The following is a 26,848-nucleotide window of genomic DNA, read 5'->3' as shown; positions in this document are numbered from 1 at the left end:
TGTGGAGGGCATAAGTCACTCCAGGTGCTGCAAATCCATACCCCAGCTTGTCTCTGAATAACTTTGTCTTAATTCCTCTGCCTGTTCCCCATTTGAGAAATAGGGGTAATTCCCAGCCCACAGAAGTTTAATGAATATGAATTTGTCAATATTTATGCCTACAAAGAAAATAAAATATGCTGCCATTATTTATAGCATTTCAGTAAGTTCATCAGAGCAGCATCATGCATGATCAGGCCATGGGTTAACAAGGATTAATTATCTTGGCAGAATTACACTTTGTGTTTTTTCATTTCAGTCTGTTACTTTTAAGTATTTTGTAATGCAGGATACTAAATCCAGGGTCATTTTCCTTCTTATGTGAAATTCAGCCCTTCCGTACATAAATGTTTTCTAAGAGGAAACATAGCCAGAACTGGAGAGAACTGAAATGCTGAAACTCCCTCTTGCAGCTAATAGCCAAGAAACTGCTACATTCCTCCAATTTTATAACTGCAAGAATTGCATTTCATCACATAAAGGTGGTTGACAAGTTCTTCTTTCATGCCTTGTGGCAATTTGAAGTTAATTCTGTGTCACAGGAACCTGGGAGGTTGTCAAGGGGGTTTCAGTGGTGCTCACTCCTTTATAAAGTTTCCCCTGATAAGGTAGAACCTGCTCCTGGTCATTTAAAGGCCTTTGACACTTGCAAAGATCCCTTAGATGACAAAAGGCATAGAAATTAAATGCTGCTTGATTAAGGCTCTAAGAAAATTAAATTCTGCCTTCAATTATTGAAATGACTCATGGCTACTGCTTGAGCCTCATTTTACAGATGGTCCCAAGAAAGGGCCCAAGTTGCCCTGACAAAGGTCACCCTGTACAGTTGGGAAATTTTAGGATTATCAAAAATTCTTCTTGGTTGACTCCCTCCTCTTTGAAATTAATAAACATGGAATTTACATTTCCCACTTTGAATATTAATATGCTTCTTCTGGAGCACTTTCTACAAAACTACTCTGACCAGACCTTTTCCTCCTGCTGCTGACATGAGCAGTTTGTTTCCTGGATGATGATTGCTCTCTTTGTAGTCTCACCTGGACATACAGTGATTCTGCTAACAGAGATCTGATTAAAGCTGACAGGCCCAATATGGGAAAGAAGACATCCTGCTCATCACAGTGAATTCTCACAGTGGCACTCTGCCAGCCTGGCTTCTCAGTCATTTACTTTATCAGCAGTTTTTCAGTTTATCATGGAGTCATTCATTCCTGTTCCTCACTTCCCCACTGTTATCTCTTGTCTGAAGCCTTCTGAGCAGGCACTATATTGAGTTGTATGGGTCTTTACTCTCCAAAGTAGAAAACACATATGCTGGAGGATGGTGAAGTCCCACTGAAGTTGGGCTTCCATCAAGCTGGCATCACATCTTTCAAAAGGCATTTGCAATGCTTCTGAGTGACCAGCAGCTGTGTTTCAGCCCTCATTGCAGTGTCTCTCTGCTGAGTCTTTGAGTGCAATTGAACCCAAGAGATGCAGACATCATCACCAAAACTAAGTTTGAGGCTCAAAGTTTGGAGAGGAGAGCAATGGAGGAGGCAGGCAGGACATTTTGCTGTATGTCCCATGTTTCACAATGCCTGGTGCTGGTCTGGTAGACCAAACATTAGTGGTGCATACAAGGCATGTGACCCACAATGGCTTTTGAATGAGGGGTTGGTCTTCCAGCAGAGTCCACGCTGACTTAACCTGGCCAGTTGATCATGTCTGTAGTATTTGTGTGCAGCACCTGGAAGAGCATAGGCAGGGAAACAAAGCAATTTGCTGGTTTTGACAGAAGCCCCCATTTGTATTTCTAACTTCACAACCAAATTGAGTTTCTTTTCCAGTAACTCTGTCAATCACACTCTCAGCAGATCGACACATGACCCCATCCATAGTGGGTAACACAGCTTTTAAGTGAAATACAATAGGGAGATTCTTGCGTTACTCTCTTCTCAGTTATTTGACTGTTCTCCACTAACCTTTCATTCTACTAAATCTAAATTAGTGTCTTTTCTGACTATAACCTGTTCCTTCACTGTTTGGATGTTTCCTTCAATTCATAATGGTGAAGGCACAGATGATATGCAGGTAGCAAGGACTTAGCCAAGCTATTTTCTTAACATAATTCCTACCAATGGATACGAATGACACCAAATTAGTTTATTTCATCTAGACCATACAGTCAACCCAGTACAGATTCCCAGGACTTGTATTATGCTCCTGCCTGTCATTCATTTTAAAGTGCAGGATCTTTGTGCTGTATTCACTATGTGTCTATGCACAGGATTAGAGGAAATGGTTTGCATATATTATGTTGAATATATTACATTGATTTTTTTAAAATACTGCATTGGCAGGATTTAGAAAACCTCATGCTCCTAAGAATAAAGGTCTGACTATAGCAACAGTGTCATGAGTGTGGAATTTCAAGCCTATCTGCAAAAATGAGTCCAAGTATAAATAATGAGCAATATTATGAATATTTATTCACCTACACTGATCTTCTTGATGATCTTTTTCAAGCTTCCAGCTCAGCAGAGCTTAAAGAAGCAGGTAGTTTTACCTGGATTGTCAAAGGCTTTTCTTCCTCTTTTTAATCAAGCGAGATGTACCAGAAAACATATCAGGCTGATGAAAACAGAAGTCAGACTTACAAGAAAAAGAGCTGTAACAGCTAAATGGCTTAAAGCAGAGAAAGTAGGAAAACAGCATGTGGGGCTAATGATGGGTGGTTTTCAGGTTTCAGAATATATTAAGGCATTCCCCTGTTTATTAAATTGCTCTGGCAGCATTTGACAGCAAAGGTTTTGTGGATTATAAGAGTGCAATGGACATAACTAGGCTTTTTTTTTCTCCTAAAGCCTGGCCTTTGGGTAATCACCAAGAAGTTACACACTGTAGGAAAAATTTAGTTTGCACAAATCCAAAGAAGGTCATTTTTTCACTCTAAGAATTGTTTCTCAGATTGCTATTTACTTTCCCTTCTCTGTGGTCTGCCTGGGGTTTTTGGACTTTTTCTGTCTCTCAACACTCATTCTTTTTGTCAGAGAGTGGCAGACACAGCCTGGAAGCAGCATCAATTTAGTGCTGGCATATTTACCAAAGGGCACCTCTCAGCAGCTATGGCTGCTGTGTGACCACCTAGGCATTGAACTATTGCTCTTCTCTTCCTGCCCAAGGAAAGCCAAATGTAATTTCATGGTTTTACAAAAAGTGCCTCAGCCAAATATTAGAAGGCTTATTCCTCAGGCCCCCTTTTAAGTGCTTTGCTAGATGACCTGACATCTTTGGGGCATAAAGCCAGCAACGTCTTGATGGGAATTGAGAGCAGCATCTGCTGGGTCAGAGTTGCTTCTTGAGTCTGCAAAGATGCCAAAGAATGACAACTTCTGCACCAGTACCTAGTGCAGATGACACCAGAGGGGAGGGTGCTGGAGATGGGTACTTCTGCAGCCCTCCTCATCAGAGTGGCTGAATGCTTCAGCAAACTAATGGATTTTTATTCTCATGATATCACTGAGAGATAAGAAAGTGGTTTAATTTCATCTTGAAGTGTTATTTTCAATTTCTTAGAGGCACGGAAAAAATTAAATGACCTACTAAAGGTCACTTGGGGAGTGTTTGGAAAAATGCAGAAGAAATCCAGGTCTTCTGAACTGCAGCCCGCAGCCTTAATCACAACCCTTCTCTGTTTTGGCACCCACTCAGTGGCTGTAGTCAGAATCAAAATACATTGTACAAGATATTTGTCATATCTCTTTTTTTTAAATGAAATTTATTTGTAGCTCATACCAGCTCACTGCCACCCCCCTTGCATGTCTGGAAGTGGGGACAATCAGAAGCATGTAATTCATTTCCCTCCTGCTTCCTTGTGGACTTTGTCTAATCTGCAGTTTGTATCACTGAAGAGTGGGGTGTAACCCATTTCTAATGATACTGTGGTTCTAATTTTGGCATTAAATTGGAGAACCTATGAGAGGCCTATTAACTGTCAGTCTTTCTAAACAGCAAAGTTGATACTATCCAAGGTCAGTGACACTGTTACAGCAGAGTTCTGATAATAATTTTGATAGTAATTCTGTTAATAATTTTGAAGTCAGTCCATAGCACCTGAAGAGCTTCAATAGGCTGGGCATGGAAATCTATAAGGTTCCTCAGTGCAGCATCAGAATGTGAAACATTTTAAGACTAGAAAATAAATGCTTCAGAATGTTGGCCTCTTTTTGATGGTGGTTTAGTTTTCATATGTATCTTCTGAAGACGGCCCAGTCCTTTTTTTCTGTTTGCTTCAGGCTTGGTGTTCTCTTTGTCAAAAAAAAGGACCCCAACCCAAAATATCCCAACAAATGTTATGTTCGTGTTATAAAACTTCCTGAAACTTGAAAATACTGTGACAGCCTGAAGTATTGAGGTCCTATTTATGTTTTGCCTGAGCTGTAGGGAATGAGGACAATTTTAAAGTACTATTTCAGGTACGAAAACAATTCTTTGGTCTTAACATTTCTTTAAGCAACTACATTCAGGTTTTGACAAATGTCTGTGCTCAAACATCAGCTAAAAGATTTTGTGACCTCTAATAGTCACCCACTGCAACTTGAAATCTAGAACAAGTATCAGGTTAAACAGACCCAACTTTGCTATTAACTTTGTATACAGCATACTTCAAACCATGTTGCTGCTGTATGTGCTGGCCATCTGGGGTTCAGAGCGTGGTAATCTCTCTGCATGGTGCATTTGGGTCAGTTGACTATTTTGGTGGATGTTTTTTTCCAGTAGGTCCCTTTCCTGAGGCAGAAGTTGCTCCATTGGCATTCTTCATGTGTTGACCACAGTGGGGTTTCAGCTTGGGTGTTTCTTCAAAATCTTGAGAGCTCAGTGTCTGATCCCTCAGGAATAAAACTCACTATAAAAAATATAGAATACAGATATCTATCTATATATGTATATCATATGAATGTGGTTGCTGCATATCACACTCAAGCATCTCTGTTCTTGTTGAATGCAGCCCTTCCTCTGTGCAGCCTTGCTAGCACTAGCATTAGGAAACTCATGAAAGTGATCCTTGGTCATTGTTACTATTTTTTCTACTGGGGAGGTTCTGGTTTTGTTTCTGGGCTTTTTAGTGTTTGGAGTATTTATTTCTAAGCTTCCCTTTGTATCCCTGACAGCTAGCAGATCACTTTCTGAGATGAGAGTCTCAGTCAGTAACACAGTTCCTGGAGCTGGCTGTTCACACACCCCTGGCTCTCACAATGAAATTAGGCAGATGAGCAGTTCAGCTTGGTTCACTTTTCTGTCCTGTATGTCCAGGGGCACACAGCCAGGGTGCTGGAAGGCTTTCAGTGTGACTGCTAGGGTCTGCTCTGTACCCAGCATGGCCTTTGGAAAGGTTTCCACTTCTACCACTTTCCCTGCCTGAATAACAGAAAAAAAGGCAACCAGGGGCAACAGCCACTGAACTGTTTGGTCTCACACTACTGAAAGGACAAACAGAGTGACTCCGGAAAGGCTTTCCAGTGTTCTTTGATGTTATGACCTCTCTGTGATAAAACGATCGTATTTGCTTTCTTCCTGGTAACTTCTAGAGCACTTCCTTATGCTTTCATACAAAAGCTCAGTTCACTATTGCTGAGTGTTGTATCCACCACCAGAAGCTATTTTGCTTTCAGAAGCTGCTACAAAGAAGAGAAAATAGCTGCTGAGCTGGAGCAGGTCCCATTTACACCTACATGGGAGATTAAACACCCACCTTTGGAGAGGCTGGAAGAGTTGATGATGTGTCTGCTGGTCCTGAATGGGTTAAAATGTGTAAATTGTAACACATTAAAATACTATCTGAAAGTGGAGTAGCTTTAAAGAGAAATAGATTACTTATATAAGGTGGGTTACAAGTCTCAAGTGCTCTGGGAAAGTGTTAAAAAGTTCAATTGCTGGTCGTTAATCAGGCTGCCAGGTGAAAAGCTATTAAAGACTGATTGTCAATATAGATGCAGTGCCAAATGCCAATCCTGGGGTTGGCTTGTGGCCGCTGAACCTTTATTTGTTTCAGAGAAACTTGGCATATGTTAAGCTGGTTTCTGAAGCAGCCCTTTCAGCCTGCTGGTGTGGGTGAAGACACCCAGTGAGTCAGAGCAAGCCCTAGAAGTGCTCTTCAGACTCCTATTTTCCTCCTTTCTGAGTTATGCACACAGTGATGATGGCAGAGGGTTAGCACGAGATGTCATCCTCTCCCACCTCCTCTGTAGGCTCCAGTTGAGTACAGCACCCATGGGAGTGGAATGTGTGTGAGCTGGGGATGGTCTTCAGCATGCTTCAACCCTGGAGAACAGCAGAGAAACATCTCCCATGGGGGTTTGCTTGGTGTGTGCCGGCTTCCCTGGCCTCCAGCTCTCTGTGCAATGCTACCAGGCTGAAATGCTTTGGTGTGAACTGCTGGGCTTAGTTTTAATGGCATGGGTGAGCTGGGAATGTGCTTCAACATGTGGTTTGGGGAGCTGTGGGTGGTGAAGTGAGGCTTTTCCTGAGCTGAAGACATTCATCAATATCTGGATGAAAGGCAGGTTTGGTCAGATGGTAGCAAGAATTCAGGGGGTCTGACCTGTATGTCAGAGCCTGAGGTGTTTCACATTGACACCTTTGCTAAGGAAGAAAGCCAGCTTAACTAACACACTGCTGTTTGCAGGAGGTGAGCTGTGCTCTGCTAGAGTCAGACTAAGGCACTGCCCCAGGAGCAATGCAATTGCAGCTACCTCATAAAATCTAATATGCCAGATCACCACAGATGGGAAACACTGTGCAATGCTGGAAGAGAAGTCAATATAACCCTAGCCAGGTGGAGAAGATAAACCTGACTGTTTGCTTCACTGTTCATGACTGTGCAGCACTAAGCACAGTTAGTTTAAAAAATGGGGTCCCCTCCCTTGTTCCAACCCTGCCCTAGCAGAAGCATGAACGCCTCTGATAGTAGCTGGTCCTGTATAGAGAGGTTGAGATGGAGCAAAACTGTGTCTTTTTAGCTCAGGCAGCAGCAGCTTGTGTGTTAAGTTTCACAGACCCGGGGTTTGATGTCTGCTGAGGGTGCTACGTACATGACATAATGCTGTGCTGTGTGTAAGAAATGAAAAGGTCAAGTTATATCAAAGGCTCTGCTTGACTCTGGCACATGGCTGAAGCTCACTCACCACCTCCACTGTCTCTGGGGGGGTGGGGATGGGGGGGAGCTGGGAAAGGTGTCAGGTGCTCTGGTTGTTCTGTGAATGCTGCCTTCTCCACTGAGCATTTCTCTGGAAATCTGTGTTTGTATTTAGCTATGCCTAAGTAGGGAGTATTGAGGGATAAATGCTTTAAAAGATCTGCTTGTGAGCTTTGTTTAAATGACAGCTAGTTAGATCTTCTTGGCAAAAGTATTTCTGCTAAAGTCTAGTGAATGTTTGGGGGGAGTTTGTTTGTTTTCAAATCAGCTTTCCTGGCTCTAGTACAATATTTATTACTTCTGTGTTCACCGTCAGCAGTCTCTTACCAAAGAAAGTAAGCATCAAAACCTCAGTAGCATGTAAAGAAACGATTTAGAAAACATCCAGAACATCCTATATTCTTCCCATTGGCATTGCAAGAGTAAGGGGAGATACAGAAACACGTAAATACAAAGAAGATGGGAGGATAACCATGGGAGGAAATAGGATTTAGATTTTCTATCTCCTTCACCAATAGATTCCTTTTCAGTACATCCTACAGCAGCATCCTAGTAATCCTATTTGCTTTACCAGACACGATGTTAAAATTAGCTAGTCAGACATTTTTCAGGAAGTGGTAATTAATTGGACAATATTTGTACAGAGCTTTGAAAATGTAGGTCCTAATTTTACAAACCTTTTGTCCGTAATGCAGATTAATTTAATCACATAATTACTGCGTTTCTGGACTTCAGTATGCACAGTTACCCAGCTCCTGTGTGATTTATAATAATTGCATGTGTAAACCAGGAACAGCCACATTCCTGAAAACACTGTGTTTGCACATTTGAAAATTGGGATCACAGCACTTCATTACTAGAACTTCATTTTGAAATACTTTGTTCTTTTTAGACTCTTCCTCTGGATATGATTTACTTTTGTTTATTACGTCTCTTGGCAAGACCATGCTCAGCTCAGCCAGGGATTTGTCTTTCGTGCCAGCCTGTCTCTTGATGGGAAGAGCCTCTTGCAATAACTATAATTTTGTTTGAGGCACCTTTTCTTTTGTGTGGATGGAATGGGCTGGTTCACTGGTATCAATCAGTGTTAAGTCTTAAGCCATTTTCACACAGAAGTGTTATGGTGTTTGGACTGAAAGGGGTTTTATTCTTTCTCTTCCTAAAAAGTTTTTTGTACCCAGTGAATGCTGAGAGATTCAAGTTCTGATTTAGCTCAATTTGTCATAATTTCTACCTAGACCAAAAGGATTTTATCCCTAATTTAATGTATTCTTTCGAACATTTTTGCTCCTCAGACCCTGTATTAGATTGCTCCAGCATCTCACTCCTTCAGTGGTGAAGGACCTACTAATTTCCAGCCTAATTTTATTCATGGCCAGTTTAGACCCATTTATTCTTGTGTCAACATTGTCCTTTAGTTTAAATTGCTCCTTTGACTTCCTAGTGTTTATCCTCCTGATGTATTTATAGTCAGCAATCATATCTGCTATCAGCCTTCATCTGGCTAGACTAAACAAGCCAAGCTCTTCCAGGCTCTTCTCCTGTGATGAGCTCTTCACTGCCAGCATCTGGTCAGATCTGGGTTGCTTAGCAGCAAATACAGGGGACCTGGATTGTGCACAGCATCCCGATGAAGCCTCAGTCTTGGCACAGGGAATTAATATTGCCTTATCTTCAAAGCTGATACTGAAGACTATGGATTCACCAGAAGTACCTGTGACCTGTTCAGCAACAGGGAGCTGGTGGAACATGATGCCAGTCCTCCTTGCTTGTGTCTGATAAACCAGCTTCCAGAAGAGTTTTGTTACTAGTCCCTTGCTGCGTGTTCTTATATTTTGTACACATCTAGTTTCTATTATTTGTCAGGTTACTTTTCTTCCAAGCTGTTACTTCTTCCTGTACAAGGCACTTCTTTTTCAACCAAGCCTTTGATCAACTTCCTATTAATCAGTTTAACTAATTTCTTCAACACATTCCCATCTTCTGGAATTTAGCCAATGTATTTCTTTGTGGCAGTGTATCAGATGATTGACAGAAGAGCAGACATATTAGATCTGCCACACTTTCTTTAATTATTCTGTCCTTCCTAATTTTTTCCTTCAAGGGCCCTTCTTAGTTTTTAGGTCAGACTAAAAGCTCTGCATGTATCAAGATGAGGATTTTTTTCTTCTGCTTAAGCAGCACATTTAGATTCTTCTAGTGTGACAATTGGTTAGATTTATTAAAAATACTGCCCACAGGGCCTCCCAGGGACTTCACTGAGGCTGGGTTTTTAGCCTGGACCCCTTGGGGCAGAGGCTCGTTTCTTTAGTTCCACAGCATCACCATCAGAGCAAACACAGAATCATAGAATCATAGAATAGTCAGGGTTGGAAAGGACCTTAAGATCATCCAGTTCCAACCCCCCTGCCATGGGCAGGGACACCTCACACTAAACCATGTCACCCAAGGCTTCATCCAACCTGGCCTTGAACACTGCCAGGGATGGAGCATTCACAACCTCCCTGGGCAACCCATTCCAGTACCTCACCACCCTAACAGTAAAGAATTTCTTCCTTATATCCAGTCTAAACCTCTGCTGTTTAAGTTTCAACCCATTACCCCTTGTCCTATCACTACAGTCCTTAATGAATAGTTCCTCACCAGCATCCCTGTAGGCCTCCTTCAGATACTGGAAGGCTGCTATGAGGTCTCCACACAGCCTTCTCTGCCAAGTGCAAGGTCCTACACCTGGGTCGGAGCAATCCCAGGCACAGCTACAGGTTGGGCAAAAAGGAAATTCAGTGCAGCCCTGTGGAGAAGGACTTGGGAGTGTTGGTCGATGAGAAAATAGACATGAGCCAGCACTAACCATTTCATTTCTCTGGGTTAGGACCATTTTATGTTACTGCAATACTGTCATTTTTTGCCCTGTGCTATCTAAAATGTCATTTTTGTAAAGAAAGAGAATATAAGAATTATTCTGTATGATTAAAATGCCATCAAGAAAATGTCTCTTGTGCTTGGGGGCATGTGGCTGCCTATTTTGTTTTTTAATAGTTGTAACAATACTAATAATATTAGGACAACAAACTAAGACGCCCCTGGAGATGTTGTGACAAATTGGAAGGACATGTTGAAATTGATTGAATAGTTCAATAAAATGAGCTTAATGCACAAGAGCAAAAAGGTTAGCTACAGGAAAAAAACAAAAGAAATCGGTAAGTTTTTATCTGCTGGGGCCAATCTCACTGGAGATTGAATTAGTCATAAACTAAAACTAGATACCTAAAAGCACTACTCTTGCATGCCCACACAGGAGCCTTTCAGAACTGGACATGGATGCCAATTGAGTGCCTAAAGGTTTGACAAATCTCAGGTTACTTTATTTGGTGGTCTTGGCAGTCTCAGGTTTACAGTGGAACTTGGTGGTCTTAAAAGTCTTTTCAACCTAAATGTTTCTGTGGTTTACACGTCTATGATTTACATGTCTGTGTTTTGTACAACTTTATGTACAACCAAGGCCATTCTCCATGACAGATTGCACTTTTGCTCTAAACACAAGCTATGTCTTCAGCAGATGGAAATCAGTGTAGCTTTGGTGATGTCTCTTAAGTTCGCACCACCAGCTTACTTCTCATATGTCCCTGATTGCTGCAGCTGCCTCCAGTATCCTGAGAGATACAGCACCCATCTGAGATGCATGCATTCCCCTAAAAATCCTACCTGATCACTCCATCCATTCGAGATCTCCTATAATTCCTTGTAATTTCACACTAGGATTGGGCTTGCATGCTTGCAATGCTCCTTTGCCATCCTTCCTTTCATCCCATCCTTATGCTCTTTGTGGCTGGTATATTCGTACATCACTAAATTCTGGACATTTTCTTTTTTGGCATTGTATTATGTGATTGATAAAATCTTTTTTTAACTTTAATTTATCATTCTGAATTTGTGTGGGGTTTTATTAACACTGCTGTGATGCTCAGGGAAAGGTATTTTATTAAATAAAAGAACCTTATTGTAAATCTGAGATTAATAAGACAGTGTCTGTGAGTATGCACACACAGAGATGTGTGTGTCGTTGGAGTATGTATAATTTAATAAGCAGTAAAATTGTGAAGTTAACAAAGCTTTTAAATGAGACTTTCTAGTCCCTTACCCCCTCTTGTATGAGAAAATTCATTTTTCCAGGGGATGCTTTGGTTGAGACGTGAATAAAGGAGCTGAAGGCGGTGGGAGTTTAGAGGCTGGGTCACGGTATGAAAAAGTGCAGTGCAGACAGAGTGTGACCTTACCCGCAGTCTACAGCTTGTTCTCAGAGTTTAGATAATGCTGTCACGAGCTATGGAATCACTTCTGGCACAGAAGCAGAGCTGCTTTTGCCATCCCGTTTCCAGAGGCTCACTGCTGTGATGGTCCTGGCTAGCTCCAGTGGACACATCCATGAGCTGTGAAATAGAAAACCACCACGAAGTAGGAAAAAAACCCTAAAACAGAAGCACCCCTGTCAATGGAAGCTGTTTTATTGCTCTCTCAGCTGATGGGAAGGAAGGAACATATTTTTTTCCTGCAGTTGCTGCTGAAGCACTGAAGCTTTTACAATAACAAACATGTTACAGCTATGCCATCACATCAGAAATGCTGGGAATTACGTGTCTCCATCTCACTGCGGTGAACAACGGTAGAGATGGCTTTGCCGTTTAAATGCACTGTTGAAATGGAATCTCTCATGTGGGCCTCTGAATGATTTTCTCATTTATGTGAGGTCTGATTGCTCCTGGTTTTGTTTTTTTTTTTAAACATTTTCCTCCCTCTTCTAAGATTTAAACCTAATTTGGTTCACAAGGATTTGGCCTGTTAGAGAATACTTCTGTCAACCTCCCAGGTTGACTGTAAGAGAGAATACGAAAGGAAAAGCTAAATATGAAATAGAAATTACATTCACTAATAAGAACATTTCAGCTTTCCAATTACCTAGTGCTTTACCAATGGAGTAATGAACAGCAACCCTTTGTGTGAGGAAAATCAAAGGCTAACAATAGTTTCTCCCTCATGTTCTATTATACAAGGTGGCAAGAGATAATGGAGGTGCATTTCCATAATATATTCCAGTTGCAAGTTGCTGATGGATCCCTGTATGTGATGGGCTGTCAATTTAGCAGGTTAATATCTGTCAGTTAAATCCTGGAATCAAGGTAAAGTTGAAATTCAGATCTCTGTTATTCTAGCAACTCAAAAGAATTATAGTATTAAGCCAATTACAGCACCTCGAGAATGTTTATGTAGGAGTGGAGAGACCTAATTGACCTGATTCTTGCCTTTGGAGATTTCAAAGGACATTTGACATTTTATGCAGGCTTGTAACATCAGCACAGGAAAGGAGCAGCCCTTGAGAATCTAATGTGTGTTCTGAGAGCAGGAGCAGTCCAGCATCCAGTTTGTCCTCACAGCGGAGTCCCTCCACTTGGCTTTGCAGAAAGCTTTTCCTGCATAACAGTGTGCCTCTGTTTGGTTCTTCACACCCTTCAGGCTCTCTGATGTGCCCTCAGATCTGCTTGCTCCTTGCACTCCAGCTCATATCTGCAATTATGCCTTAAACCTTAAGGAAGAGAGTGTAATGTGTAGTTTTTCCCTGAGTCACACTGATTTTGGCTGAATTCCTTCCTTGTTCTTGGCACATCACTCTGCCCGTATTTCAGGAGACGATCTTTTCTTTCATACCCACCTGGGAAGTGCTCTGCATACCCTGAGCACAACACGAGTAGGCATCAATAGTAAATTCTGCTGATCCAAATAAAACAGTTATTGTTGAGGCCAGTTTTAAAGATGAGGAGGCTTTTCGTGGAAGGGGCAGATATTCCAAAGTAAAGAGACATCCTAGGGAGATGTACACACGTGCAAGCTCAGATGCCTTCCTCTGTTTTATTCAGGTTTGTTTTCCAGTCACATTGACATACAGTGTCTTTTAGAAGAGCTTTAATGGGTGATTTTTATGGCTGGCTCTGTAAGGTTTTTTCTTTAAGAGCCAGGTTGCTTGGAGTGCTCAGGAATTTGAATCAGTTCTGCTGAACTTCCCTTTATTGCACTGAATATTTATTTTTTTTTCATACTGGACTAAAATTCTCCTTATTTACCAAGATTGTGTTAAGGATTGAAACATGGGGAGTATTTTAAGTATCAAAATGCTTTGTGGGCATCGAACTATGTGAGCAGAACGAGCTGGAAAGCTGCCACCTAATGTTGCTGTCAATTTTGGGAGTGTAATGTTCTTAGTGATGTTTTCAATGAAAACACATTAGCAGAATTTTTACTGGTTTCAGAAGGCAGAAGCTAATGTTGCCGAAAATACTTAAAAAAAAACCCAGAAATGTCTGTTTTGACCAAGGAATTTTGCCCATAAGATTTTTATTTTTCCATAAAATGGGTGCTATCCACCAATCTATGTAAAAATCCCTTCAAAATAACAAGATCCGGGGGTTTTTTACTAACATTTGAAATCTGATTAACTTCTTAGTGTGCATAAAGATTGCACTCGTACACGGAAAATAAATCAAAGCATTTTACAGGATGCATTTTTATTCCTAATCTTTTTCTTTTCATTTTCCAGAAAGTTCAGCAGTATATAGTCATTGTTCAAGCCACAGATATGGAAGGAAATCTTAACTACGGTCTCTCAAACACGGCAACAGCAATCATTACAGTGACAGATGTGAATGACAACCCACCCGAATTCACTACAAGCACTGTAAGTATTGATACATCAGCACCAGGATGCATGGACACATATGTTTGTAATTCATGGATGTTTATATCCTTCATCTCTCTTAGCTGGTTTGGCAGATAGGAAGAATGTGATAGATAACATGGAACAAAGACTTTCAGGCAGAAAAAGGGGAGAAAAAAGATAAAAAAGAATGATTCATGAACTAGCAAAACAATTTGATGACCAGTTTTGCTAAGGTACTAAAGAAGCCGAAATAATGTGGTAAACAGAGGATGTCCGAATACACCAAAGAGGATACAGTTGTTACACAACTGGCTATAGGCATATCAGAGTTATTATTACTTGTAGTAAAATCCTGAGCAGTAAGAGATATTTTAGGTTTACTACCTTGAATACGATTTCAAGGAAGCAGTAAATATTCTATATGGTAACAGGTATCCAGTAAAATCTGTCTTCATTGACAGCTCTAACAGATGTATTTGTGTGTGCTGGCAGTAAATGCGTATACATTCATCAGTACATCTGGTTTTAATCAGTTAAAGGTCTTTCTTATATTAGCACAGTATTTCTTTATTACGTCCTCATCTGCTCCCAGTTGCTATTACTGGGGGACAATGGGGAAAAAATGGATTGCAAATGACAGCTTTTTAAAGCTGTTTGAGGTAAAAATGAAGAGTTGGAAGTTGAAATAATGGGCTCTGGTTCTTTCCAGCCTTCTGATAAGACACAAAACATCTGAAATGTGCATAGTATGTAGACCTCTTCTGCTCTGACGTTTCTAAAATTGCTATTAAATGAGAAATCCACTGTCTATATTCACCTGAAGGTCTACAAGGAGCAGTAAATGATGTATCTTAAACTGATACCAAATCTTTAAAAATACTGAAAGTCTGACTGCATTGTGCTCAAGTCACTGAGCATCCTTTGAGGAATCCCTTTACTACTCATATTATTCTGAATTTTCATTCCACCTTAAAGGGTCTGCAAATATTTATTAAGGAAGTACTAAAGTTTCCCCTTAGCCATACTCTTACAAGCTATAAATACATCGCAGAACTCAAGGCATTCATGCAGAGCCCAGTTTATGCCACTGCGGACTCAGGTGTGCTCCATGCCAGCTGTGGAGTCTGGGTCCTTCCCTCCCATTGCTATCAGGTCCTGTGCTTGTGGATGCGATGTGCTCAGCTCCTGAGCAGTGCCAGAATTTTCTGACAAAGTGACTAGATTCCACTAAATTCTTCCTGAACCAGAGAAAAACAGGGACCCAGCTGTTTTTCAGATCTGGATGTCAATCTGCAGCCTCTGTATAGGGTGGGCTGAACAGCAGCACATGTACTTTATACCTGTCATAGCAAACACACTGAGCTTTATGTTGCAAAGTTAGCATTGAATATCTTCTTAAGTATGATGTGTAAAGTTGTGAAGAGCCATAAAAATCTGATAGAAGTCTTGGGGTATGTGGTCCTTTCTCCTTCCAGCATGGGATTGTACTCTGGGAATTGTTGTAGCATCCAGTGTTAGAGTTTTGTGTCTCTCAGGCCATGGGACTCTTCACCACTGCAATAAGCATACTCCAGCTTCCTAGTGTTTGCAGGGGACCTTATTCTGCCAGGTAAATACTACTTTAACTTCCATTTGAGTGAAAAAGGAATGACATCTAGTGGCCATGTCATTCAAACACAGGTTGTTCCAGATGACCCAGGTTGCTTGATTCTTTCCAAGCACAAGTCTGGAGCTGAGGCTTTGGGTAGCAGGATGAGCTGCATAAGGGGTAGTCACACCTGCACATCAGTACCTTCTGGTAGGCAGTGTCCCTCCCGATGTGGTGAATTTTAATGACTTTCCAAAACACTTTCCAAAGCTGAATCTGATGCAGGTGAGATAACGGAAATTTGCTTTCAGGTGAATCCTGAGTATTTAATGTTTCTGAGTGTTACACGTGGAAGGAATAAAATACATTAAGAGAATTACCCATAGGATTGTGTTAAATGGATTACAAAACACTACTCTTCCTCTAAGCAGAGTTGTGTAGCATTATTTATCTAATTTCAATCATTGAGGATTTTTCAAGAACCAAAGGGCTTTATACAGTAGAACACGAGACTTTATAAAGGCTTGAAAACCAGTGGTGTTTTACAGTTATATTTTCTGATTCTGCGGAAACAAATATCTTTGATATATTTTCGGGTATAGGCAGGATGAATTTCACATGAGTATGAAAGTATAATATGGTTTTCCCCTGACTGACAAAGAGAACAGCATCAGGCTGTCTCTATAAACCTGAGCTGAATCTTCTCGCTGTCCTCAAATAGGCTGATCTGCATTTTAATACCTCTAAAAACCAGCAGAAATCTCTTTTCAGGAAATCCACAGCTCCTCAGAGGGTAAGAAAGCCCATGGTCTCTTTTAAGACTGGGGACTGTTTGGAGAGATATGGGATATTTATATTTTGGATACTCGTGTATTGAGATGCTGTTGTAAAAACAAAATAGGCTGAATAACTGAAACTGTGGTTTGCTCTTGGAAAGCTGCCAGACAAAAGGAACTCAAGGAACCGTATTCAGCATAGACACATACAAAGGCCCACCCTGTAGTGCTCCTAAATTACCTGTCATTCACCCAGAGTGGTTTTAGACTTAATCATTTCTGGGTAAGAATGTAGCTCAGGCAGACACTGCATCACGCTGGTGTCACAGCTCATGTATTCAGCAGCAGGAATTAATGTTGCTGCGTAAAATTTAACAACAGGATGGGAGAGAAGAAAACAGCCACTGGGATGGTCAAGGAAGGCTGGTCACATCTGCAGCTGAGCACGCTGTGCAGGGGGAGAAGAGACCTGCGTGCACAGACCATCTGAAAGTTTAGACACAGGCATGCAAGTGCCAAAATGGCACGTTCACAGGGTAACCTGTGGGGGTGTGTTAGCTAATGGACATCCAAAATACCAGATGGGCTGTGATCACGTGTAGTGCTAAATAACAAGTGGAAAAAGAGCAATAAAGTAACACAGAAGATCCTTAAGAGTACAAATAGAAGATACTCCAGTAAAACTCCAGAAAGATAGCTTGCTTACATGAAAATAGATTGATGTGGATTTCACACCCTCTAGAACATCACTGGAAAGGCTGGGGGAAGATCCTGCACAACAGCAGGGGAAGAAGCAGCCCCAACTGAAATTATACCAGAAGGTGGGAGGAATCACAGTCTTGAGATGAAAGCAATTTTAAATTAAAGCCATCTGTTAACTTGAATACAATCTCCACCAGCAAGGGGCATTGACCAGTCCTGGAAGTCACAACCAGGACTACCTGCATTGAACTGTGAGGTGCTGGGGCACAGTGAGGGTGATCTCCTGTAATCCTTTCCAGCTCTGTTTATTGTGATGGTGAATGTTTTCTTACCTGGGATGCTTTCTGGCCATGCTGAGAAGCATCAGAGAGCTAACACTGAGGAAATCTCTCATGAAAGACCGTCCCAGATCAGGAAGCAATCAAATCTGTACCAGGAGAGCGGAGCATCTCGTGAAACGCTGTTAACATCAGAGGCTCCTATTCTGGGCAATTGTAATGATTTAGTGCAGGACCGTGACCCAGGGAACACTGTTCTGGATAGCTAAGGGATTTCAACGTGCTCTTTGTGTTGTGTTCTTCATGTGACATTGTTGCTTACTGGTGTAACATAGTGACATTTTGACAAGGCTGTGTTACAACGGCTTTGTAGGAAGCTTTATTGGGGAAACTGGCTCTATTCCTGTTACAAGATAATGGAAATGGTATCAGTGTGTTCTCCCTTATACAAAGACCTTATTCCTTGCAACAGGGTCATGCCCTCTGACATGTTTTAATTATGTGGAAATTCCTCAGCCTCCCTTCAAATATTTATCTCTCATGTGCAGGCGAGTTGCATTCTGTTCGTGTTAATACAGATCCGTAGCTGAGCCTCTGGCCAGATGCTCATCTCAGATACAGGGGGTTGCAGTGAAATTAGTGTTAGTATTTCAGAGATTAAAAGTCAGCTGAGACAATGCTGGGTAGTCTCGGGTGAGATTTTGTGCAATGTGGGAGCATCTTTTTTACTCACAGAAGGAATGCCTTTAATTCCAGTGAATTCATATCAGGTAGGATGTTTTTTCCAGGCTGACCCATGATACTGTTAATGGCCATCCAGGGGGTTCCACTTTACCCAAGGAAATTCATAATCAGAGGGGAGGAGAAGTGAAAGAAATCCATGCCTACACTTGACTCATACAAAGTCTATTTTTATCGTATTCAATCAGGAACAATCAGGCGCCGAGAGGAGACGCAGATGAATTTGCATGATCAGACTTCTGTGTCTTAAATGTTAATTAAAAGTTATTTTAAATTTGCCTACTGTGCAGAACTTGTTTTTATAGTAGCCTGTGTAAGGGAAATATTATTTTGCAGGGCTGAAGTGCTTGTGATTAGTTGAGGTTGTGGGTTCTTGGGAAAACCTGCCTGGCAATCAACATCTCCTTTAAAAAACAGAAAAGGGAAGAAAGGAAAGGAAAAAAAGAACCTGGGCTATTGAAGTTCTTTAAGCTCCTGAGCCTTAGGAGGTCTTATTTAAAGCTACTTTAAAATTTGCCCTTTGGCACTGCTTTGAGAATCTCCTCTTCCAAGGCTGAATCCAGTGGAGTATGTTTTAAAGAGGCAGCTCTAGGGCTGCATCCCCTTCACCATGCTGCTTCGCTGGCTAATCTGGCCACTGAATGCCATTAGGAACAGCTCTAAAGGTTTAGGAATGAACTATTGGCCAGGGGTGGGTGCTTCCCAGCTCACAGTGCCCAGGCAGCATTGACTCTTGCTGGCCTGGTAAAAGCAATCTGATCAAAGACTGGTTGTGAACTCAAAGCAGAGCACGCGGTACAGAATAACACCCTGTGTACAGAGAGGGTCACAGTCTAGCAGAAGAACATGTATAGCTGGGTAAGGTTAATCTAGTTACAAAGTGGATTTCACTAGTTATTGGAGGAGCAAGTACTTGTTGCAGGTACATTAGAAAAAGCAGTTCTTGCCCCTTTTTAACTGGGCTGTTTAATTGTGTCAGATCAGACTCATCTCTGGCTAAATCAGTAAGCAGTGAAATCTGCAGTTGAAGAGCTTGTTGCTTCATGAGCAAAATGCCATGGAGACCCGTGTTAAATGGGCTTTTTGGTTTTGGCGTTGCACTGCCAAAAATGCCTGACCTTTGTCTGACAGGTATTCTGGCTGCACTGAGTACCATTGAAAATGCTGATGAGCCCATGCTGAGAAATGCTTTGAAATTTGAAAGTGAAGCAGGCTCTCAGTGCAGTGCTGCCATGCTAGCGTTGGCCTTTACAGTAGTCCTTCCCTCTCTCATTTTTGATGTTTCCTTCCCATATTCTCTTCCACCTCCACCCTGATATGCTAGTGCATATTGTTTGGTGAAACTGAACAAGCCAAGCTCCTCCAACCCCTTGTTACTTTACAGCTTTCTGTTCCCCTGCTTATCTTGCTGTCCCTGCTGTGCTCCAGGCTCTGCTCAGATATCTTTCTTCTGACCCAATTTGTATATAATAATCCAGATAAGATTTTTTCAGTGTCTTGAACAAGAACACTAATATTTCCTAGAATCAAATGTGCCTTTTTCACAGCTGGCATAATGCTGGCTGAGTCCTCCTGCTCTGTGAATTTGCCAAGATTCTGGAAAAGCAAACAAGCATAAATCAAAATCGTACTCCTTGTTCTGTGTGCATTATGATGTCAATTGTTTGGGGTAAAAAATATGCTGTGCATTAACTAATGCAAAAGCAATGCTATCCAGAGCTGCAGAAATAGCCAGTGTGAGCTATGTTTGTATATGAGAAAACCCTCAGCTTTTCCTTCAGGATGCAAGATACTGACTTCCAAATAAGTGCGATGCAAAGATGTAAATAGGTCTAGTTTGGAGAAAGGATGTTTAATGGAGGTAGGAAACCAAAATTGGAAACCAAGTCAGCCTGCCAGCGATTTGGGGTTTCCTAAGTACATTTATAGCCAGATGTATCCAGAAGTATTCAGTACATGTGAGCATTACAAGAAATCCCTTTTACATGCATGCTCATGTTTTACAAATTAATCTTACGCTGTGAAGGGAGAATCCAGCAGGAACAGGATTTCAGTGGGATTTCCTGCAGACAGCACAAAAGGACCAGGATGCCTACAAAGGGCTTCCTGAAAAGTGATCTTACCACACTGATCCAGGAAAAAAACAGTAGGAGTGGGTAGCTAACCATCTCCCAGGACCAGGACACATGTCTAGACCTGGAAAAATCAAGGTCTTAAATTCTGAGCCCAACTTCTGTATGTAGTTGCCCATTCAGATCTCACAGTCCGCATCATTACATCTGTGCCATTCAGAAAGTCTACAGTGGCATTTGAATATAGATTAGCCTGGATGCTGCGGTGTTATAAAATCATCAAAATTATGCCCTTTGCATAATTTAGAGGCGTTTGTCCTAAGAGGCAGAAATCAAGTTGAACAGCACAGGTCAGAGCTGGCAAGGGAAAAGACCTAATATTGTGGTGAGCAAATGTACAGGACTGGGTTCCTCTACAGATGCAAACAAACTCGGGAGCTCTGAACAGTCCTGAAGACAGGCTTTATTGTTAGAAATCAATTGTGCTTTCATGGAAAATCCCAGGTGACTGTGTTCACTTGCAATTTTCCAAGCTCAGGCAAAGTACACAGGGAAGCTTGGGTTGTTACAGAGCTGTCATCATGTAACTGAAATAAATTGTTATATTCAAGTGAATCATATATGCCCAGTAGCATTTGGGTACATGAGCATCTACTTAATAATGTGTGCATTTCAATTAAATGTATAGTTGGTGAAGTCTTAAAAACTACAAATTGGTTTAGTGTTTCTAAATAAGAACTGGGTGTTTATAGATTGAAATGGCCTTTCTGTCTCCCACTGCAGCTCCTGACGAAAAGCTTTGTCATGAGCAATGAATTAGACTAAGGATGTTAGGTCAAGAGGTATCATTAACAGAGGGAGCACAAGCAGAAACTATTATTTCTTCTCATCCTGTTGCAGCTTTGCCCAGAACTTGCCATGCAAATGCCAGGGACTTTGCTGCCCCAGATGTAGCAGTGGTTAGGGAATTATTTACATCTTGATAGAGGTTACTTACATCTTGTTGACCTTCTGAATCAAACTGACCTTTGGAGATGGATCTCTACCTAAGTGCGAAGCATGCCCAGCAGAGCTTAAGAATTGTGCTGCCCACACAGTTTTGATTCTGATAAGGAAGGAGTGAGATCCCAGTTTGGGGTGCAGATCTTTTGTGAGCAGTGTGACTCTTCCCAAGCAGAGCATCTTTAAGTGCCTGGAGGCCCTTTCAATGCAGTGCTATGGAAAACAAGACACGCTGCATGCTCTCCTGTGGATACTCAACTTATGCTCTTTATTTTGTCACCTCTTTCATCTGAAATGAAAGATATTTCTCAGTTTATGGGAAAACAAAAATTCCTCATGTCTTAATAAAAAGAGCATCAGCCCCTTCTGTGATCTCTGCTAAGTCTTTACACCAGTGTAGCACACGACAGAAAGGATAAAATGCCTTTGAGACTACTTAGTATAGTCTGCAAGATGGATAGAGAGATATAAAGATGTATACCTACAACTACACAAATATAGATAAGCATATAGCTAGATTCAAAGCATAGATAGACACTGATATAAGGCAGGCAATCATCAATAATATCCAAATCTCTTCTCCCAGATAAATTGTGGCTTATATGAATTATTCCATTACATAGTGTGGGTATATATGCATTTCTATAAAAAAATGTGGTCTCCTTGACATGTCTCTTCCTAATAGACCCCATTAATCAAAACCTAAATTTACAGTGGCTTTTGATTTGTTTATTTCCTTTCAGTACATTCATTTTCAAATTATCACCAAACTGATCATGTACAGTGCTTTAAACCTACTGCCGTTTGGTGAAACAGTTCTGGTTCCTCACCATCACACTGAGCATTAGTTATTAAGGCACAGTTCAAGGCTCTGCTTAGCCTGATTCTGTCCTGAACCTAATTAGAATTAGCTAGATTCTTCCTTGTAAATGGGTCAGTCACACAGAAAAGACATCAAATGTAATCTTGAGATTGAAAAAAAAAATAAAAAGAGAGAAAAGGGAAAAAAAAGGATAATTTTGTTTCTCTTCATTGCTACCTGCCTGGTGGTTGAAAGAAGGATTAAAATGAGGTCATTAAACTTTCCTTGGAGACAAAACCCAGACCTCAGTGGTAGTATGATTAATCAAATATAAAAGTGAAGCTACTCTGAATGAATAACTCATTTTTATAAAATATCTAATTACTGAAATGTCGTCTGCTGCAGAAAAAGAAGGGGGGGAAATTAATTGCAATAACAATTCAAGAAGATAAAGTTTTTCTGAATTAGGTCTACACAAGAAGCTAAATTGAGTTGATTAAGTAATTTTGGTTTCAGGAACACCCTTGATGGAAGTTAGAAGTAATGAATTTTTCAGACTTTGGAGTTTAAAATTGCCAAAGACCAGTGATTTACAAAATGAGAGTGATAGTTTCATTACAGATTTCAGTTTTCTGTAACAAAAAAAAAATAAGAAAGGGAATAGGAAAAAATACTCTATTGGTGTCTCTCAGATTGGACACGTGTACTGCTCAGTGTAAAATCAAGAGTAATATAACCTCTTCTCTCCATGCTAGACAGCACAAACTCAGCCTATTAGAGCTACAGCACCACAAAAGAGGTAGAGCCCACACTGCTGCTCATGCCCTGCTGCTCAGTACCTAAGTAGCTGAAATCCAGGAGTTAAGAGCACAACCTCTGCCTGTGTACCTTATACATTATAAGCCCACCATAATGTACAGCAGGATGCTTTCCTTTCTTTACAGTGCTTTCAAGTAGCTGTCGTTGATGGCGTTGAGAGGCATGTGTTAATCCATCATCACCATCATATGATATTTGATTGTCCAGCCTGCTGTTTTGCTGGTATATGCAGTCAGGTTCATATTACCAAAACACAGATGATACCTCTACAATGCTGAGGCCACCCCTGCCCCATGTGGTATGACGGCAGTTATCAGCTATCACTTGCTATAACCCATTAGTCATCAGATGTTTCATATGCAACATCTGACAGTGTTGTGTCTCCTTTTGTGATGTCTCATTTAGCAGGGACTTCTCTCCTTCTACTTCCCTGTTTAATATGTATGAGATCTGGAGAGAGAAGCTGTAGACCACATCGGCAGACTGTGCCTTCGATAGTGCTGTGGAGGAATTGTCTAGAGAGAAGGAAGTGCCAGGGTGCTTGTGAGATACGTGTGTGCAATGAGGTGTGACACAGCCAGGTGTCGCTGACAAAATCTTTGTAGTCAAAAGAAGTAAATATCTACAGAGAAATATCCTTCCTACTCTGGGATGTGCTGTGATGGAGACCACTATGGTCTCTACCACCTGATACATGTGTGTGGGTTAGACACCATTCCCATAATCCCTGGTGTGTCAGTCAAGATAAAATTTCAAGGAGAAATCAGACACTAATGCTCCTGTATCTCATGTATCTCCCCATGCCAGCATTTCTTATCTAGCATTTATCCACCTGTAGCATTTCTCTCAAATTTTAATGATTTTGCATAGATTGTGGGCCCCTTCCTACCTTGGGATATGTATTAAATATCCTAATTCTCCTCTTGAGGCCAGACCTGGCCTTGGAGGTCCCAGTTCAGTTGCCTGACTGTGGGCACCCAGCACCATCCAAGACATCCACACAACCCTGGCAGGTACATCTCCACGTCTGCCAGATGTCCTAGGCAAATACGCATTCGTAGTGGATTATTTCATTATCTTAAAAATGCACAGCATCTTGGGCACTGATGTGAGCCTGAGACATTTAAATGCATTTTGTAACTCCACTATAGGAAGGCACTGAAATAAATCCCCTTCTGAAGTTGGCTAACTTCCTTGGGTCGGCAGGTTTTTAATTCTTCAATATTCTGTTGCCTTAAAAATAGTTGCTTCCAGGGGTTGTCATTTTAAGAGGATATATATCTGGAGTTTTATTAAGCACATTTCACTTATGAAATCTTTAGTGACATGCTGGGGGGGGAGGGAGGGAAGAGATTTAGCAAAGGATTTGATAGTGCTGTGAGTTTTCTCTTATCAAGTATTTCAAACTGTCCAGGATGTCTTAGCACTTCCCAGTTGTAGAAGAAAGGGTCAGAACGCAGAAAACAGCCAGAGCTAAAATAGAGAATGGTTAAAAGGTTTCTGAAAGGGGTTTTGAGTACGGTAGAGTTTTTCAAACCATTCAGCTTAATGCAGTAATATGCTGTAATTGCCAAAAAATAACAGAGAAGAAATAAGAATGTTTCCCGTCCTAAATTTACAAGTATACAGGGACTCCTTCACTTTATTTAACTCAGTATTCTCCCATTTCTTGTTGCATTTCTCTTCTCTGCTACATGCACTTTGAGTTTCTTGTTGTAAACAGAATTTCAGTGAGAAGCCTCTTTCTCATGGCAAGTCTGATGAATTGCACAGCATTTAATTTAGTTTTCATTCTGTGTTCTGAATTACTGTAAGCAGGCAGGCATGCATTTTTCTGTAGTACCAGATTTTGGCCTAGCTGAAGATGTCCCTGCTCATGACTAGATGACCTTTAAAGGTCCCTTCCAACCCAAAGTATTCTACAATTCTGTGATTCTGGGGAGTACATCAGAAGGTGGGGTTGGAAGGGCAGGTTTCCTCTCTGCTTACTTTGGAGCAGTGCTGCAGCGGAAGCATCTGAGTGTATCTCTTCAGCAACCCCTTCAATGTGGAGATGTGTCCCACACTTCTTATTCCCTCCCCGTAGAAACCACAGCACAGGGGTGCTAGTGGGAGCACACAGATCTTCCTTTGCTGTCACCCCACCAATGAACATTGCCATTACATTTTATATAGCAGTAAGGAGATGAAAATTGACCATCAAGGCACCAGCTCAGAAAATCCCATCTTTAAACCATGGGAGGAGCACTTTTAGAATGAAACATGCTTCAGTGACTTTCTCCTACAAAGATGCTCTGTCTAGCCAATATAAACAATAACCCTGTTTGTGACCAAACCCTGAGGGGTTTTCAGCACCTGATTATTGTGTTCAAATCTAGTCATAAAGAAAAAAATCCCCTTGTGTGCTAATTCTGAGACTAATCTGGAAACAACAGAGATTTCATTTGCAGGGCAGAGGTTTGAGCAGGAGTCAGTGTGCAGACTGGCTGAGCTGTACTTCATGGAAAGTTTGTTAAAATTCTTAATACCAAGATTATAGCATACAACAAAAATTCAGTTTCAGTCCTCTTAAAATCCCCCCTTTCCCAAATATGTGTCTTCAGATCCCAAAGGCACACGAACAGCTTTTATATGCCTTAAAATCTAGGGGGAAAAAAAAATTAAATTAAAAACTCATTATGAGGAGTGGGCAGTTAATAAGAAAATCCTAAACCAGAATTATCAGCTTAAGGCCCTTCTTTATGAAATGTTATTACAGGTGCCTGAATTAAAACCTCCTCTTCTATGCACATTTCACCAAGAAATACAGAGTCAGAGCTGTGAAGTGTGTTTTGCTTGCTTAGGAGCTGAACTCTGTCGAACGGTTTTTGTCAGTCTGGTTTACATGTAAATGAGGAAAACTGTTTTCAGAGTTTTGTTCAAAACAGGGGCGTTATTTGCTACTTTGTAGTGTGAGGATGGAGAAATAAATGTGAAGCTTGACATGCCATCAAATAAATTTCATCCACTTTTAAGGAAGGTGGTTATTTTGGAGAATAAGTGCTAACAAGGCAGTCTGCATGTTGGAAAGCTCTCCTCCTGCCACGCTGGGTGATGCACAAGATGCTATCACTGCTTTGGCAATTTAAAATCAACGTATCTAAGCCACAGTTGGCCTTTGAGATGGTGGGAACTTCACAACCGGTTCTTTTGGCCTGTTTTTCCCCAGCTGTACAAACCCGCTCATGTTCCCCAGTTGAAGCCAATGTGGTGCAGAGCTTGGGGAGGAGCTGGTGATCGAGCTCATCATCTCCAGTGCATGGATCTCTGCCAACATTCCTGTCTGGGAGCTTTTCCATCTCAGTAGCTCAGCAGGGATCATAGGGCTACATGGCAATACACTAGGGAGATCAATAATCCAGGCTGACCTAATGGATTTATCAAAGTAGCACATAAATTAATGATGTTTTCACAGTCCTCCCCCAAAACAGGCAGCAAAGGGCAGGACATGGTTCCAACCCCAGTTCTACAACTACATGGGCAAGTCCCTTAGCCTTTAGCTCTGCAGCTGAAGGGAAGCATAGGACTGTCAGCAACTGTAAAGTGATAATGTATCTGTGCAAAACTGATAAGTTGTATAAATGTATGTATATTATTAAGAATGAGGCTTTGTAGGCAGTTCCAGCTGTTTTAAAAATCTATGCCTCTATTTAAAAGATAGCATTACTAATTACACATGACAATCCAGTAGTCTACAGAAAGTTATCAGCTACCTTTTCCTGCTGTTCATTCTGAAGGCAAGAAGCAAAAGTGTGTTAGACAAGAGAGCAAATGAAATGTTCAAAGGATTCTTGTCTAAAACTGGAAAATAAAAGGCTTCGCTATCAGATCGGAATTTTAACATAGACTGTTTCCACTGGCTCCTGACATAAAATCTTTTATTTTTGAGTATAACCATTGTTAAAGGTCACTGTTGCAAAGGCCATATTATTTAGACGAGATGAGATCCCATTTTGGATAAATTCACAATTTTAGCTCCTAACAAGGAGATAGTATCAGGATTTGAATGTACAAGAGTGCCAGGTTACAGATTAAAGGCTTTTGTGTTCTGGAAACCACACGATGCCAGATTTCATGAGTTTCAGCGAGACATGCAAGTCCCCA

General features: G+C 41.1%; 1 protein-coding gene across 3 annotated transcripts in view; it reads left to right on the top strand.

Annotated features, from left to right (window-relative positions):
- The window catches only part of LOC101872730 (cadherin-4), a 457,816-nt gene that overhangs the window by 401,334 nt on the left and 29,634 nt on the right, over positions 1 to 26,848 (top strand). For all 3 annotated transcript variants that reach the window (XM_031047633.2, XM_031047634.2, XM_034066742.1), the window contains one exon: positions 13,806 to 13,943. In XM_031047633.2, the coding sequence (XP_030903493.1) occupies positions 13,806 to 13,943 (138 nt within the window). The remainder of the gene's footprint in view (positions 1 to 13,805; positions 13,944 to 26,848) is intronic.

Source organism: Melopsittacus undulatus, chromosome 10 (assembly GCF_012275295.1).
Source record: "Melopsittacus undulatus isolate bMelUnd1 chromosome 10, bMelUnd1.mat.Z, whole genome shotgun sequence".
Classification (NCBI taxonomy): Eukaryota; Metazoa; Chordata; class Aves; order Psittaciformes; family Psittaculidae; genus Melopsittacus; species Melopsittacus undulatus.
This window is presented reverse-complemented; position numbering and strand designations above follow the sequence as displayed.